General features: G+C 36.2%; 1 protein-coding gene across 1 annotated transcript in view; it reads left to right on the forward strand.

Annotated features, from left to right (window-relative positions):
- LOC125653646 (uncharacterized) overlaps nt 1-19,379 on the forward strand; it is a 276,533-nt gene that overhangs the window by 36,161 nt on the left and 220,993 nt on the right. The window contains exons 4-8 of the mRNA XM_056145758.1: nt 5,265-5,433; nt 5,636-5,682; nt 10,996-11,017; nt 11,961-12,026; nt 14,909-16,446. Coding sequence (XP_056001733.1) covers nt 16,337-16,446 — 110 coding nt within the window. The 5' untranslated portion in view covers nt 5,265-5,433; nt 5,636-5,682; nt 10,996-11,017; nt 11,961-12,026; nt 14,909-16,336. The remainder of the gene's footprint in view (nt 1-5,264; nt 5,434-5,635; nt 5,683-10,995; nt 11,018-11,960; nt 12,027-14,908; nt 16,447-19,379) is intronic.

Raw genomic sequence — 19,379 nt, forward strand, 5'->3', positions numbered from 1 at the left:
GTTTGTCTTTCTTTGCACTTTTTTTTTTACAAGGGCATCAAGCTTTCTGTATTCCTCTGAGTTTCGCCTAGTTCCAGTTGAATCCTTCCTTGCTTTTGCCGTTGTCTCTTTTCCACCAATTCTTCTGTTTGAACACTAATCCATTCTTTTCTTTTATGCCTAATCCTACCAATGGTGTTTTCTGCTTTATGAATCATTCTTCCAAACCTTCTTCCCATGAGAGTTCCACAAAGGGAGATAATTTTTTGATAAAATTTCCGAAATTTATACCCCAAATAAATGACTTTCTGTTTATTTGCAACCAAATTCCCGTTTAGTAGTGATCATTTATGCATATATCTGTGTTTTAAACCACGAAACTATTTATTTTAATTTTATGACTCACTAAAAATAGCATCTAATTTGAAAGTTGCATAATCTTACTAGTTCAAACACTATACGACTTAAATCTGGAGAATGAATTTTAAAGTTATGTTCACCAATTCAAAGATACCGTTTGAATAGACTATGCGGAACTGAAATTATATGTGATTATTCTGTTTTTGATATTTTAATGACTAGCTGAAAATACACCATTTTTGCATGAAATTGATGTGTATATTGTGCTAAAAATAGAACAGCCCATTAGGTGTTAGTTCGGGAGGTACTCATCGATTTTGCCACAAAATATGATATAACTAGTAAAATACTTTTGAAATATCATAAAAAGGTCTGAGAATTTGACAACACCTTCCATAATAATTTTTTGGTTTTGCATGGTTCTATCGTAGACAGCCTCTTAAGGTATTCAATGTATAATGACCATATTTCATATCTAATAAATGGATGGTAATTCATTCTTAAACAATTTCTATCCTGGTTTCCCAATCTTCCCCTTTACCATAACCTTGGTCTCGTAATGAACTTCGAATATTGTTGTGGTCCAATAATTTTTGCCTCTGGTAGGGGACTATGCATTGCTATGCAATACTCTCAGAATGATTGTTATTTTCAATTTGACACATAGGTATACATCAGTATATTTTCAGAACAGTAATTCATTCATCAAACAAGTCCAGAGAATTTTGATAATGAATATTCTTGGAAGACAACATGTACAGAAATATTAGATAGGGGAGCAAAAAAAAAAAATCATTTTAGAACTCTTTAATGTTTAAATTGCTTTAATTTGAGTGTATTCAGTTTCACCCTCAGTGTAGAAAATATTTGAGATAAAGTTTATAACTCATTGATAGATAGGATGTACACTTGTATTTTAAGCCCATTAGTCAGCATTAATTCATTAAAGATGCAATGCATTCATTGTATTAGGTCAATAATTATATACTAGTCAGATATTGACCAAAGACAATTAAGCTACTGATCATCAATGTGTGTCTACGCTGGTCAATCAAATTCACGCAGGGCTCCACGGTTTCCCTAAGAATTGACTTCTGTATTATCTTCATCTTAATGAGGAGATTTGGGAGATATTTGACTGACGATAAGAGACATTTTAGATGCTTGATCCCAGGAGTCTCCGTGCTGATTCGGGAAATATCACGTGTAATAAGCATGTCATCATTTCCTATTGATTTCATCACACTAATATGGACCTACTAGCCTTAACTCACCTTAGTTGAAATCTCAAGTGAGCTAGCCCATCCATCATTAGTGTCTGTCCTCTGTTAACTTTTCACATTTTCAACTTATTCCCCAGAACCACAATGCCATTTAGGTTACCGGAGTCACTTGACTAATTATGACTGCAGTTAGTTGTCTTTCAGGGCCTCCGTGGCCGAGTGGTTAGAGCATCGCGCTCAAAATTACACGGCCTCTCACCTCTGTCGGCGCAGGTTCGAATCCAGCTCGCGCCGGTAAGTGAGAAAGTTTCCCAGTTTAAATTCGGAAGGTCGGTGGTCTCTTCCCAGGTACATTGTATCTGGGGTTCTCTCTTCCACCAATAAAAAACTGGGCACCACCATATAATTGAAAAATTGTTGAGTGTGGCGGAAAACATCAATCAATCAATCAACATCTATTATAGGTTAATTTGGTCATTTTGCATCAAATTTGGTATGGACACAGTAGTGTAACGGGGTGGGGGTGGGGGTGGGGGTCAGTAGATTGGAACCCCCACTTTCATCAGAAAATTTGCCCATAAGAAAGAATAAAAATAACGCATTTTGAGGGTAGACCCCCCCCCCCCCCTTTTTAAAAACCAAAGTTATTGGTAGCCCCCCCCCCCCTTTCAAAAATTCCTGGATCCACCTCTGGAACATTATTTGCATCTTAAGGGTAAGGGAAACTAAAAGTGGGGCCTGAGGAAGTGGGTGGGTTCAAAATCTTCTTAAAATCCAGAACAATCTTCTTATCCAGAACACCTAATAGGCAAGATGTGTTGTAGTCATAATGTTCAAGGGTTCTGTGCTAGCTGGGTGGGGCTTTATATCTCATATAGTGAAGATGCATCGATTCTTTTGAAAAAGCCACTCTGAAGTGACACTGAAGAGGCTGCTTCTGGACTATGTATAATTACTGAGGCTTCAAGGCATGGCAGTACATGAATTAAAAAAAATGTTCTATTGGAAAAACTAAATGTGGAAAGCTAAGGACAATTTCTGTCCGTCCATCTGTCTTTCACAAAATCTTGTGAACACTTCTCCTATATGACTTATCTGATAGACTTGAAACATTGTACAATGCTTCATTACCGTTTGTAGATGTGCATGTTCTTGGGACAGGAGGATCCAATTATTTTCCTTAAAGTTATAGTGGATCAAAGAGAGGTGGAGAATGTAAAATAGCTTGTGAACACTTCTATTATATGGTTCATCTGATAGATTTGATACTTTGTATAATGCTTCATTGCCATACAGTGTATTTAGATGTGCATATTGTCAGGACAGGAGGATCCAATTATTTTACTAAACATTATAGTGGATCTAATAGGGGTGGTGGATGTAAAATAGCTTGTGAACACTTCTTCTCCTATATGGCTTATCTGATAGATTTGAAACTTTTTACAATGCTTCATTGCTATTTGTAGATGTGCGTATTGTTGGAACAGGAGGATCCGATTATTTTCCTAAAAGTTATAGTGGATCTGAGAGGGGTGGAGGATGTTAAAATAGCTTGTGAATGCTTCTCTTATATGACTTATCCAATAGATTTGAAACTTTGTACAATACTTCTGAATCAATGTCATTTGCAGATGTTCATATTGTAGGGACAGGAGGATCCAATTGTTATCTTTAAAGTTATAGTGGATCTGAGGGGTGGAGGGTGTCAAATATTGTGTGAACACTTATGCTTTATCCTCCATACCATGCAGTACATACAGGGGAGGAGGTTTCATTTGGAGCACTTCCAATTTGGGGAGCTATAGGGAGACATTTGCTTTTCATGTAAACAATCTCTAGTTTAAGTAAGCCGTACATTGAAGAGTTGTTGCCTGTTCCTTAGGTGACCATTAATGCCCATGGGTCTCTTGTTACAATAACCAAACTTGCTACAGAATACCTTGATTGCAGGGGGATTTCAGTTTGTTCAAATGAAAGGTCATGTCCCGTTCCTATTAGAGATTAGGTACCACTGAATAATCTGTGAAATTCTTCTTAACCCTGTGAATCTGGGTTAGAATAGGTCCTCAGTTCCCTTTACTTGTAAGAGGCGACTACATGGGGTGGTCATTCGGATGAGACAAAAAACTGAAGCCTCTAATCACAGCAAGTGTGGCATGATAAAGATCCCTCCCTGCTCAAAGGCCGAAGCACTAAGCATAAGCCTAAATTTTGCAGCTCTTCACCGGCAATTGAGTGAAAAATTCTTGAGGGACGTTAAACAATATACAAAGAATCTTACCAAGATCTGTAATATTGAAGGTAACTGATTGATATGCAAAGATTCAGGTTTCTTTAACTGTCATAAATAGTGGTTTAAACGGGTTAGCAACACTTCCCCTATCAGTGAGATCTCAATAAAAAGCAATTATTCCTATTTAGCGAGAGTGAGTATATCACGTGCGACGGAGAGTAACAGCCGAGGAGTACATCTATTCATGTTTCATGTGGAAAAGAAGAAAACGAGTTACGATGTCTGATACTACTGCTTTATAAAACAAACATATTCATAATTTGCATTAAATTTTAGCCCCCTCTCTTATGCAGCAACATTGAAACGAAATTTCTTGACTGTGTTATCAATTTTATAAAGGCAGTTTGTGCAATGTTGAACGTGTCGCACTTGTTCAGCATTGCATGAGACTTGTCATTATATTTTCAATCAAGCCATTTTATGGTAATGTTTGTTTTTTTGCTAAAGAGGAAGAATCGCATTTTAGCTAGAAGATCTTGCTGTAAGGAAAGTATTCCCAATCTGTTAAAGGCATACCAAAGGATGAGGCCTGGGCCACAAATAGAGGTTCAAAGTTCAAACAATTGACTGAATATGGTGACTAAGATGAGCATTATTTAAATGTAGCCAATTGGTCTCTTGTTATAAATTACTAGTAGCCATTTTTGATACATTGTATTAGCCCGACTTGATAAGAATCCTTAGGCTGTGGACTGAAATACAGTGGTGCCTCATTTGTCTGCCTGCTACAAAGCTGACACTTCAGCCTCGGGATGATACACCTATATCATTAGAACCAATTACTTTTGTATCATTAAACGGGAATCTAAACTCTCCATATTCAATCGATTTTGGACAAATGATGAAGTGAATTGTAAAGAATCAAAAGCTATGTGTGTAATGAACCATGATAAAGGTCATTTGCACTAGTTGAAGATCATTGAAAGTCTTAATTAAGAAGATGACCACCCCTACCTTGTGACTTTTAATGGAGACCTTAAACCAGTTTTTAGCCTGCTAAAGTTTCTGTACTACATGTAGCTCAAGTTATTGGTTGATAAAATGCAACGTATTATTTGGCAGAATGATACCAAGATCCCTAGTATTTTGAATCCATTTAACTATTCATGACAAATGATGATAAGCAGGCATCATAAATTTTGTGTGTGTGTATATATATATATATATATGTATATTTTATTTTTTTTCTTTCTGTGCTTTATATTAAATATTTCTTCACTTAGGGCAGTTATGTTCATTTAAGAGTTCATTGCTATTTCTGTGCTTTATATATATATATATATATATATTTACAGCAACAATGCAAGAAATTTCTATTGATTTTCTCTAATTCTGCACATGACCTAAAATGTTTATTATCTCCTTACCACATCAATACTAAATTTGATTGATTGTCTGCTTGATTTCAGTAATCTGATTACATTGGTGCCTCATCAGCCATGGTTACCTGCTCAGCCTCTCTATGGCTGTCTCTGTAACAAACCTTAAAAATGGTGTAAAACGGTCCATGTGGGATGTATACCAGGAAAAGAAAGAGAGAGAGAGAGAGAAAAAAAAAAGAGTTATGATTATATTATAGTAAGTTGATGCAAAGTCCAATAACTCAGATTTCGTTAGTTAATTCGATCCTTAATTAGGTCAGCTCTTAATTCAATTTAGTGAGAGAGAGAGAGAGAGAGAGAGAGAGAGATCTAATAGTAATGATGTAATTGGGCACAAAGTTCCTAACTTAATCTGACATGTATTATATGAGTATATATTTTGAGATCATCTCTTGCAGGTGCGGTTGTATGGTTGTATTCCATTATAACAACACGTGAAACTGAGGTAACAGAATTTGTTTTTATGTTTGAAAGATGCATTAAAAAATAGGGCAATTTTAATATCCAATCCAGCATGGACAAGAATGGATTATTATAATGTGTTGTATTTGACTAGGTAAATTGCTGATAGGATATTTTGGTTATTATCAAAGCTGTTAACTCAATAATTGTGTCCGAAGTATAATTATACCCCCCCCCCCCCACAACAAGTTGTGGGGGGTTGGGGTTATACTGGAATCGGGTTGTCTGTCCATCCGTCCGTCTGTAGAAGCAATGGTTTCCGGGCTCTAAAGCGTTATCCTTTCTACCTACAGTCACCATATCATACATATGGACTACCCATGGGATGAAGATGTTCCCTATCAATTTTGTGTCCAAAGGTCACGTGCACTGGACATCGAAGTAGCAATATGGTTCGGTTTGTCATGCCATTTGTTTTTTACACTCAGAAAAGAGGTAGTTTATACCTATTACCAACACCCTTTGGGAGATTGGGGTAAGCGGGGGGTATTCTTAGTGAGCATTGCTCACAGTACCTCTTGTTTTTGTTGTTATATTGAACCTAGATCTGTGTAAAACATTTCTTACAAAGCACAAAAATCAATTTTGAAAATGTAAAATTGACGATTTTACGATCAATACCATATTGAAATTGATATAATAGTTCTACACTGACACAGTTTCATCCACTTGTACTAAAAGTCTGTAATAAAATGAGAGGTTAATCTGTGCAATCCATTAAATTATTCTGGACATGAGTACATGCGGTATGGAATGTGAATGATCTATATCGTAGTACAAACGCTCTGTCTCACCACGGGTATTGATTGAGACAAATATCTACGGCTAAGTTAATTGCATTTTCTGCTTTTTGGCTGCTAACTAAGGACTATTTGCATTCCTGCTTTGAATAATGTATCACTTTATGGCTACATAATGTCTTGTACTGTGATGGGTAATCAGTCTTCCTATGAAATGTACTTCAGATCCATGGTGGAAATTGATCAGATATATCGTCTATTGTTTCTTTTATATCATTGTTTTGATCAGGAATTAAGTACATGCATTTAATCACCAATTTTTTTGTCAGCAGAAAAAGCATTTGATTGTTGATCATAATTTTTGATATAAACTATGACATACATAGGTACAATAAATTTGTCTACTTTTAAAACCTATATTTTAATGGAAAATTAAAGATAAATATTACTGTAAGGAATAAATGTCCATTTATTAAATGTATTGTGAGTTATGAAAAATTTCTGCTTGATCGGCTTCCATGATTATGTAAATTACCCAATGTTTCTATTGTTTTAGTACCCCCATAATACCAACAGCAAACAGTCTAAAGGGGTCATCCTTAATTGAATTGTTAATCTGCAGACATGAACATCAATGGACTTGACCATTAAGGTGATAGGGAATGGAAGGAAGCTTTTACAATATGTTACTGGAAGTATTGTAAAACTCATCATGAGGAATTGTTTTAACTCTTTCATATAAAAGTTTTGAAGCTTCAATACTTCAATGTTCTTCAAAACATAGGACTTTTTTTTGTTTTTCTCTCATGAACTTATGTGAGCTATTCTGATCACATTTTTGTCCCGTGTCAGTCTCTCTGTGAACTTTTCTTCTCCAGAACCACATTGCTAATTTCAGCCAAATTTGCCACAAAGCAAGTGTGGGTAAAGAGGATTCAAGTTTGTTCAAATTAACTTTTTGAAGTGGGGATTGATTGATTGTATATTATTTAACACCCCACTTGAGAATCTTTCACTCATATGGAGATGTCACCATTGCTGGTGTAGGGCTGCAAAATTTGGGTTATGCTCGTCACTTACGGCCTTTGAGCAGGAAGGGATCTTAATTGTGCCACACCTGCTGTGACACGGGACCTCGGTTTTTGCGGTCTCATCTGAAAGACCACCCCATTTCGTTGCCTCTTATGACAAGCAAGGGGAATCAAGAATTAGTAAAAATTGTGACATATCTTTAAAAGATCTTCTTAAAAATCACAAAGCCAATTTCAATCAAACTTGGCACAAATCATTCTTGGTTGAATGGGATTCAAGTTTGTTCAAATGAAGGGCCATGTTTCCTCCAAAAGGGAGATAATCAAGAAAAGACAAAAATAGGGTGGGGTCATTGAACATCTTCTTAAGAACCAGTAGGCCAGAAAAGTTTAATTTATGTTTTATGACATAGTATAGATTCAAGTTCATTCAAATCATGGCCCCCATGGGTAGGTAGGGGCAACAATAGGATTAAAGTTTTCCATGGTGATATATAGGATAAATCTTTACAAAATCTTTTCAAGAAGAAGGCCATGATTAAACATATTGATATTAATATTCAAGCATCCCCAGGTTGTGCAGATTCAAGTTTGTTCAAATTGTGGTCACTAGGGGTATGTTGAGGGCAACATAGGGCATAGAGGTTTTTCATAGTAATATATAGGAAATATCTCTTAAAAACCTTACAGCAGGGCCACGAATATTCATATCAATATGCAATCATCCCCAGGTAGTGCAGTATGAAGTTTGTTCAAATCATGGCACCCATGAGTAGGATTGGGCCACAATCGAGGATCATAGTTTTAAAAGGGGATGCATGTAATCATAGGATAAATCTTTAAAAATCTTCTCAAGAACAATAGGATTACTCATATTGATATGCAAGTATTCCCAGGTAGTGCAGATTCAGATTTGTTCAAATTGTGGTCACCAGGGATATGGTGAGGCCACATTAGGGGATTAAAATTTTACATGGGAATATATATGAAAAATCTTATTTCAATAACAGCAAGGCCATGGTTACTCATATTAATACTCATAGTCAGCATTTTGCAAATTCTATGGTTGTTACTGGTCGTTACAATGTTCTAGTTTGCAAATACAACCTATCATTGGGTAAAATTCTGTCTGATGTGTTTCATACTTGTTGTTAAGCCGTTCTTGGCACACAGTTTTTCACTACGGATAACTCTGTTTACCTGATCAAGGAATAGGGCTCATGGCGGGTGTGACCAGTCAACGGGATGCTTACTCCTCCTAGGCACCTGATCCCACCTCTGGTATATCCAGGGGTCCATGTTTGCCTAATTCTCTATTTTGTATTGCTTATAGGAGTTATGAGATTGATCACTGTTCGTTATCTTCGCCTTTCATTAATATGCAAGCATTCCCAGGTAGTGCAGATTGAAGTATGTTTAAATCATTACCATCAGGGGTAGGATGGTGCCACAATAGGGAATCAAAGTTTTATATTGGAATATATAAGGATATATGTGGGTTGGTTATGAGTAGAAGAGGACCCCTATTGATTTTCAGGTCAAAAGGTCAAGGGTCAATCCACTTTGGACCTAGGAAGATACTGTCCACTCAATATATTGAGAACCGGCCCTTTCCTGGACAGGTTCACTTGTACATCCTAAGGAGTAGATGACCCCTATTGATTTTGGTGTCACATGGTCAAAGCAATCGTAACTTATACTCAGTTATTTCTGTAACTGCAAATGAACCTTGTATGTAGATTGATGCCATCAGAGTCAGTTGCTATGTGTACTCTTATGTAACTATGATGTCACAAGTTGTACATTACAATATGAAACGCGAGCTTTCAAATGCATCTAAGATATCATACATATATCTTAGGTATTCTACCACCATTAATTTCGACTGATATGTTTATGTATTAGTCTAAGAGTGAATAAGACCTTAATGATACCAAAACTGAATATGTGGTGATAATTAATCTGACTTCTCAGGGATTCGGTAAGCCTTTTAATTTTATCCACATACGTGCTTCTGGCAAATAAATGTATCAATTTGATGCAATCTCTGCGGCGATCCACGTCTGAATCTTCTTTCCGGTTATGGAAAAGGACAAGCATGATCCGATTGATGGTCAAGGATCAAACTTGACATAGGAATATACTGTCTGCTCAATATCTTAAGAACCCTTTGCTTGACAGACATCAAACTTCAGGTACACTGGTAGTAATATCTCCCTTTATAGTGAAAATTTGCATACTGAATTCTGCCACCCAGTTTTCAAAACAAATCTCCAGTCCTCTACATTAGAGATTAATAGAATCATTCATTAGTGCGAGTGTGGGATAGGGAAATTCCACCGAGGGGAAAAGATTCGCAGTCTAGGATGAGGCTTTACCGAGTCCTAGACAGCGAATCTTGTTCCCGAGGTGGACTTTCCCTGTCCCACACGAGTAAATAATGAAGGATTATTTTTCTCACATTTTATCTACAGTTTAGTGCACAAATTTAGGAGCTTTGAGAAAATTCTAAATTATCAAAATCTTTCATTTGAACTTTGATGCAAAAACTAATTAGATAGGCAGAAAGTTCATACCCGAAAATGGTTTACACTGGAAGTGTAAACTAAAAAACCCAAGGTTGTCCAACAGAAAGCTATATACATTAAGATTTAAAAATAACAATGTAAATATATTTTTACTTCACTGTGTAACGTAAATCTTCACCGTGTAATGTAATTAAATCATAGAAAATATATGACGTCACTATATAAATATTGCATGTAGTTGAGGGTAACATAGAAAATTTTCACCCCGAGAAAACCATTGTCAGCCGAGGTTGACAATGGTTTCTTGAGGGGTGAAAATTTCAATGTTACCCTCAACTACATGCAATATTTGTTTTATTATACTGAATGTTATGTAAACTGGAAAGCAGAAAAACTTGCGTCTGTTGACATTTGATCAATCACTGTCATGCGATATTTCGTATTTCGATGCGGGTACTCGCGTTTATTACAAACGCTCAAACGACGTCGTCTAGCAATCTACGGCGAACCGTACGCGCATAAATTTGACGCATGTGATAATTTTTTATAATATCACCCGTTGTCAAGTACTGTTACCTGTTGCTAGATACTATCACCCTGGGGCGCGTGTTTTTTGTTCTCAGAGGGTAACAATATGTTTTTTCAAATGCTTCTCGACCAATCAGGTTCGAGTATTTTACATGAAAGTATAATATAATCAAATGACGTCACAGCAGTGTGAGACAGAAAAATCTCACATGGCTGTCTCACATGGGTAAAGTCGATCTCACACTGGTGATAATGTGAGAAATAAATGTCTTGATATATACCAGCAGTGGCTAATTAATGGTCACCTCAAGTCACTGGTGAAATGCTTTACAGCTATAGGCCTAGAACAAGGTATTATTTTATTTCGGAATAAATACATTACCCAGAAAACAATTGAATTTTGATTTCAGCCATAGTGCATGTTAGTTAGTAAATATTTAAGTACATTAATTTTTTAATTTTCTTGCAGAGTGATGCACTAACTCATGGTAGTAAGTCTTGATTTCAAGAAAAAAAAATTTTTTTTATTGAACATTTTACACCTAATACTGTTTTTTATAATAAGCTGTGAATGTAATCTTATTAATGGAATGTTTTCAGTGTTTATTTGATTTTTTGTTTTATTTTATTGTTAACAAGTTGTTTTTCATTGTCTGTTAGCCTACTGTAATATTGGGATATGGGGGTTAATACAGTTCATTTTTCTGTTTGTGTTTTCATGTCACAGAAAGGTTAGTGCCATGACAGTCATGATTTTTTCCTTCTGCGCATGCTCTCGAGTTTTCATGTCACAGATGGGTTAGTGCCATGACAGTCATGACTTTTCCCTTCTAGCTGCGCATGCTGGAGAATTTCGCTTTGTTCATATATTACCGTGCTTGTCTCAGCTCTGAGCAAATCATCGCATAGAGGAGGAATAAACATACCTACACTTCATCTCTTCAACTGTGACCATTTGCAGCGATTTATGAGGCAATACGACGTTCAAACTGTACAAGGACCAGTACGCTGCAATGTAAACACTCTCTCAATCTGGTATGGCCGCTGGCCACGCCTGCTGCAGACTAAATATTAATTCTGACGTCACAAGTTTAATTCTGACGTAGCGCACACACTGATTCCCGTACTTTAGTAATAAAACATAGAGAATATCCACACATTAAAATGTTATGAATTTTATATTCATCTGTTCATCATTAAGTTCTCCTATATCAAGGTAAACACATATCATGGGTGCATATCCCATTGTATTACGGATCATCGAGAATAATGGATTGAAATCATCACAAGATCCAAGACGACAACCATTCATTGAGGAGGATCTTTATATATTATTTCAGCTTTTATGTCAATTTTTGTAAATCATTTGCAGGGGTAAATACTTTTTTAAATGTGACTAATTTTAATATAGAAAATACTGTTGATTTGAATTAGAAAAGCATGAAAGGCCTTTTGGATTCCAGCGTCCTAGACCTGAATCATCAGATGAGGAGGAGCAAGGTAATATACTTACACATTCACGTGCACATGTACACCCTAATACACACACTCCTGTACACATATACACCTCAATACACACACTCCTGCACACATTTACACCCCGATACACACACTCCTGCACACATTTACACCTCAATACTCACACGCACATGTATACCCCAATACACACACTCGCACGCACATGTATACCCCAATACACACACTCCTGCACACATGTATACCCCAATATACACACTCCTGCACACATGTATACCCCAATATACACACTCCTGCACACATGTATACCCCAATACACACACTCCTGCACACATGTACACCCAAATACACACACTCGCACGCACATATATACCCCAATACACACACTTCCACGCAATGTACACCCCAATACATACAATCACTTACACACACTCGCAGACCCCAATACACACACTTGTGCGCACACGTACACCTCAATACACATACTCGCGCACACACGTACACCTCAACACACACACACACTCCTGCACACATGTACACCCCAATACACACACTTGCATGCACATGTATACCCTAATACACACACTCGTACACACATGTATACCCCAATACAATCACTTACACACACTCGCAAACCCCAAAACACACACTCGCGCGACATGTACACTCCAATACACACACGTACACCTCAATACACACTCGAGCACACACGTACACCTCAATACACACTCGAGCACACACGTACACCCCAATACACACACTCACGCACACACGAACACCTCAATACACACTCACGCACACATGTACACCTCAATACACACTCGAGCACACATGTACACCTCAATACACACACTCACGCACACATGTATACCCCAATACACACACTCACGCACACACGTACACCCCAATACACACACTCACGCACACACGAACACCTCAATACACACTCACGCACACATGTACACCTCAATACACACTCACGCACACACGAACACCTCAATACACACTCGAGCACACACGTACACCCCAATACACACACTCACGCACACATGTATACCCCAATACACACATTCACATGCACACATACACCTCAATGCACACTCGTGCACACACGTACACCCCAATACACACACTCGCGGGGTCACAAAAAAGTATGGGGCAGGTGGGAGGATTTTATTTTTTAATTTTCATTTCCCCGAGAGAAAAACATAGACAAAATTAAGGCATCACACAAAATGTTAATCAATTTAACAATCAAAGAATCCTTGGTAGAAGATATAAAACCAACATTCTGTGACTTGAATCATTCACCGATGTCACTGGAAAGCAAGTTTGTTTGAAATCGTAATTTTTGCGAAAATAGAAAAAAATCGGGGCGGGCCCTTTTTTGAGGGGCAGGCGGGGATGATAATCTATAAATTAATTTTAATTGGCCTAATAATAAGTAGAACTAGGAACAGGGTTCAGAAGTCCTATAGAAATATTTAAAATGCAGATACGAATGCTTTATCAGTGGATTGTTCTGTGTTCCATGATTATTTAAATATTTCCCCCACATATTTTGTGCATAGAAAGTGACCCAGATTTGATGCTTTTTTGAACTGCATCGAAACTAGGCAAACAGTATGTTACATGATGACTCAGAGTACCAAATTTTCCTGGGTGTTTTTATAATCATAGTTATCAGACCCAAATTTGCTGTGTGACTGTATTTAGAATATGGCGACAATAATAATACTACATACATGTTTATGAATTGAATTAAATTATTATAGATATATATATATATATGACTAAGGCTATTTTATTCCTGATAAAAACTACATGTGTTAACTGTATGAACAATAAAACATCAATTAAACTAATTCGATACCCAGCCCGTAAACATGGTGACTTAATGGTTACAATGTTTAAGGTTAAACAACATCAAATGTACATTATTACATCCATCAATGAATGAGGGTGCCAGCATGGGACATCTATTGCTTATGCAGTATACTCTCAGAATGCTTGTCTTGTACAACATAATATTTTATCCCCCCTCCCTCCCTCTTCAAAGATTGGCTTATAGCTTTGCACCCATTGGTCGGTAGTAAACATGTTGTCCATTCATTATCTTGAGAACCATTCACTTGATTGTAATATGATATTTGATGTGTAGGTTGGTCTTGAGTAGAAGAGGACCCCTATCAATTTTCAGACCCAAAGGCTCATGGTCAATCCACTCTGAACATAGAAAGATACTGTCCACTCGATATCTTGAGAATCCTTTCCTTGATAGACATTAAACTTGGTACATCCTAAGAAATAGATGACCCCTATTGGTTTTGATGTCACATGGTTAAAGGTCAAGGGTCAAACTGGACAAAGGAATATTATGCTGTTCACTTAATTATGTCTCCCCTCTTCCAGGGGGAGACATTGTTTTTGTACTTTCTGTCACAAAATCTTGTGAACGCTTTTCCCCCTATATGACTTATCGGATAGACTTGAAACTTTGTACAATGCTTCATTGCCATTTGTAGATGTGCATATTGGTGGGACGTCGGGAGGATTCAATTATTTTTCCTAAAATAACAGTTCTTTTTGGATCTGTAAAATCTGTTCATCTGTAATGATAAAAAGCAAATGAATCAGATTAAATGATACAGCCATTACTAAAAGTTTACCTAACCTCCTGAAAATCAATATATGGAGTCCGACTATTCTAATGAAACATCAAAACAATTATAGCACTATTTACCAAAAGCTGATAGTACCTGCCACATTGATTTTTTTTATAGAGTTGTATTTGAGGAGCAGACCTAAAAAGCATATCGTTATAATGTCGTGTAGAGTTCCTGCATCATCTTATAAATTATTGAGAGCTAGGTGGGAACTTAATGTGTTTCACTAATAAATTACAGGATCAAACCCCAAGTTCCAACTTAAATGCATGGGATATAGGCGAGATTGGATTTGTCATTCTGAGAGGCAGAAAGCAGGAACGGGGAAAAAACATGCAAGGCTTCAGTACAAGCGGATAGGAAATGATGTGAACTCATTAATGGCAAGTCAATTACAGTCATTGAGAGATAGCAAGACCAGTCACGTGTGACAGTGTATTATAGGTTAGGAAATGGTAAAAAGTGGCTGCAATGAAATTCAGGGTGTTAATTGCACTGGATTGGTAGATCATCCAAGTCATGCCTTTTGAAAATTTACAGCTTCAGTGTGTTGATGTGTCATTGTTTTTCCAGTTACCTTGGACTGCCAATGGATTAATTATTGGTTGAATAGTCGTTAGTATCAGCACCATCTTCACACTTAAATAAAGTATTGGAAAAATATCTAGTGCTAATGTTCTGGTGCTGAAAACTGGCACAAATAGAATTCAGCAACTGAAATGAGAAGTGGTTTTTCTGTAAAATGTTACAATCAATAATGTTTTGGTGATTATTGGATGATTATCATGATTATTGGAAATATTATGCATCTTGTGTTAGGATCAAATGTTTATCATACCATCTTAAAAACAAATATTGGTATTGGGAATAACCAACTCCTGTGTGGTTTTCTTTGACTTCTAACATTGGCATATATTGATATTATTGCTCATTCGTACCACACAATCTGGTCCTATTGTTCTCCTACCTACAGGGCATTTTTGTGTGGAATTTTGGCTTTTCGTTATGCAGCTTAGAACATTGATAAAAATCCAATATTGACAGCTGAACTCGTGGACAATTTGATAATAATTCAAGTTACGACAGTCTTCAGAACTGCAGTGACACGTGGCTTAATTAGGAACTGATGTGTTTTGAGCTGACACTTTCAGAGTTCTGATCACACAGAGTTGGTCATCTGGATCATCCTTCCAATCTGATTGATCAAAAGTAGAACTATTCGTGCGATTACCGTAATAGCAGAGGAGTTGTCCGGTATAAATTTTTTATGAGGATCACCATTTGAGATTTTGGTTTTAAGCAATTGGTTATAATAACGAGTTTGGCAAAAATCAACTGTATTGTTTGATGGTGTTTTGCTTAGAGGAATAATTAAGTTTTATGTTGGAATGGGACAGTTAATTACCAGACAAATATGCTGATAGAATAACACGCTGCTGTCTGGTGAATGGTGTTTATGAAATATTAATTTGAAACTTCAGACACCACTTGCACAGATGCTTTTGAATATTAGTATAACATTTCATTGAAAGTGATTGTCTTAGCTATGATTGGATGATTTGGAATGGGATGAAATTTCTTCATTACAGTGACAGCCAGCAATCTATAATTTCTTCCGTTGGAGTGTTTCTTTTAAATGTCTGACAGTGACAGACAGTGTGTGAGAAGATGACAACAATGATGAGAGGAATGAAACCTCATTTTTTATTTCTGGGATTTATCATGCTTTTGTGCTGCAATGTTGTATCAACCCAGCATATAAAAATTCCTTTAGAAAGGTAAGCACCATTGATTTAATGATCTCAGTTTAAGAGGAAGAAAGGAAAAAGTTACAAATACTTCATCAAATTCCCCAGGTATTCAGTTTAATATTTGATAACAAAATCACTTATTTATGGTGAAACATTATGGAAAAATCAATATGGTAAAGGCCATTATATTCAGATGGTTTTTTTTTTATATAGAGGTATACAGTGTATTACACAGCTTTAGCTAGTACTCTGATACGTAGTTCTCCTTAATGACAACAATACTCTGATACGTAGTTCTCCTTAATGGCAACTGTACTCTGATACGTAGTTCTCCTTAATGACAACAATACTCTGATACGTAGTTCTCCTTAATGACAACTGTACTCTGATACGTAGTTCTCCTTAATGACAACAGTACTCTGATACGTAGTTCTCCTTAATGACAACAATACTCTGATACGTAGTTCTCCTTAATGACAACAGTACTCTGATACGTAGTTCTCCTTAATGACAACTGTACTCTGATACGTAGTTCTCCTTAATGACAACAGTACTCTGATACGTAGTTCTCCTTAATGACAACAGTACTCTGATACGTAGTTCTCCTTAATGACAACAGTACTCTGATACGTAGTTCTCCTTAATGACAACAATACTCTGATACGTAGTTCTCCTTAATGACAACAGTACTCTGATACGTAGTTCTCCTTAATGACAACCACACAAATTTCCTGGCACGGGGAGGTAGTGACAAAAAATAACAATACGGGACTCCTTCGAGGCCCCGTAATTGTACGTAGTTCTCCTTAATGACATCAGTACTCTGATACGTAGTTCTCCTTAATGACAACAGTACACTGATACGTAGTTCTCCTTAATGACAACATATTTGGTGGGAGTTTTCCCCCATTCATATTTCAAGAACCAGATTGTGTGCTGGTATTGTTAGACCTAGGAATTGTTTTAGGACAGCATTAATTAAGGAGGAATTAATGGCTCAGACTTCATTTTTGAAACTTGAATGAAAATATAGATATTGATACTTGTATTCCTTTGAATTCTAATCACCTCGCTCAGTAGGTTTATGTGTCAACTACCGATCTTTAGTCATGCATTTGAGTCTAGCAGGGGTTTCAATTTTTTTCAGATTACTTTCTTCTGAAACTTTATTTTTCAACTAAATAAATTTGAAAGTTTGAATTCAATTTCAAAACATTATTGTATTATCCTCCACTTTCTATCCACATCAAATATCTGTGGTGTGTTTTTCCTCCTTCAAAATATATATACACATTGGAATAGCAAATTTATTTGGGAGTAGATTGATTGACTTGTTTTTTTTTAAAAGATTAAATGTCCGTGTACGTCAACAACCCATGTATGCATGCTTGTGCGTAGGAAGCCACATTGTAGATATCATGATAATACACAACGTAGTTTATACATTTAAGGATACCAGTGAATTGGAAGGTTTCCGTAGGATTTTTAAGTATATTTCTTAAAAAAACATATACATACATTGGGCATAACATGAACAAATACTCACAAATTGCTACTATTAGACTTTCTCCTCCTACTTACAAAGCCACTTGTTTTCTCACATGTTTCCTTTGTCATGCTTGTTTGCAATCTATAGGTTACACAAAGGGTAAAGTAAAGGTGGGAAATACCGCAAGATATTTCTAAATGATCAAATTCATCTGAACAATTTCCAGGAAAGTTTAACTTTAAATCTTTCTCTCCTGACACATTTGAATTTTTAATAGAGTGTATAATACATTCTTTTGCAAGGAATTTAAAGTATATATACCCCTGGTACTGAATTAAGATATTGATCACACTATTGGAGTGAGATCAGGTTTCAAAACATTATGTCATAATATGCCTTAACTGTACAAAGTATTTGAGGTTAAAAGATTAAATAAGTGTACTCGGATTTTCTTCTTTTTAAGTGTATATACTTTTGTCTGTGTATATAGTCTTTTGTCTGTGTTTATACTTTTGTCTGTGTATATACTATGTATATACTGTGTTTATACTTTTGTCTGTGTATATACTATGTATATACTATGTATATGCTTTTGACAATCTTACTTGATTAGAGTGTAAAATAGGAAATTTTAATCATTTAGTTTATTATTGTCCCCCACCGCAACGCGGATGGGGACATAGAAATACCGGTGTCCGTCCCACTTCACTTTGTGGACACAACTCCTCAGAAACCGCTCAACAGATTTTGTTCATATTAAGTAGGATTGTTAGTCACCATATGTAGTTGATCATATTATTCCGGAATTTTGATTCAACAATTTTAACAGGAGTTATGGGACTTTATTGAATTTGTACATGCTACACTATAGGAACACTTTGTGGACGCATCTCCTCCGAAACCGCTCAATGGATTTTGTTCATATTTTGTGGGATTGTTAGTCACCATGTGTAGTTGATCATATTGTGCTACCATTTTGATTCGACAAATTTTATAGGAGTTATTGGACTTTGTTGAATTTGTACATAGTACACTATAGAAACACTTTGTGGACGCAACTCCTCCGAAACTGCTCACCAGATTTCATTCAAATTTTGTAGGATTATTAGTCACCATATGTAGTTGATCATATTGCGCCGCCATTTTGATTCGACAAATTTTACAGGAGTTATGGGACTTTTGTGTAGCAATCTTTTTTTTTTTTATAAGAACTTTTTTTTATTGATGAACCCAAAATTGGACCAGAAATTGGAATGTTCCTACTAATCTTTCCTTCACAAATTATGCATGCTTAGAATGCTTTCACTGCATGTCGGTGAAAGCACCAGATCAAAATTGTTTTCTATTCTCCCTGAAATCCTTTGAATTGTACTTTAATTTGTTTCTAAACAATATTATTGGCCATTTTCTTCTTTGAAGCCATGCATTTCTAAAACACAATTTTTTTTTATTTCTGAAAACATTTACTACC

Source organism: Ostrea edulis, chromosome 7 (assembly GCF_947568905.1).
Source record: "Ostrea edulis chromosome 7, xbOstEdul1.1, whole genome shotgun sequence".
In the NCBI taxonomy this organism is placed as follows: Eukaryota; Metazoa; Mollusca; class Bivalvia; order Ostreida; family Ostreidae; genus Ostrea; species Ostrea edulis.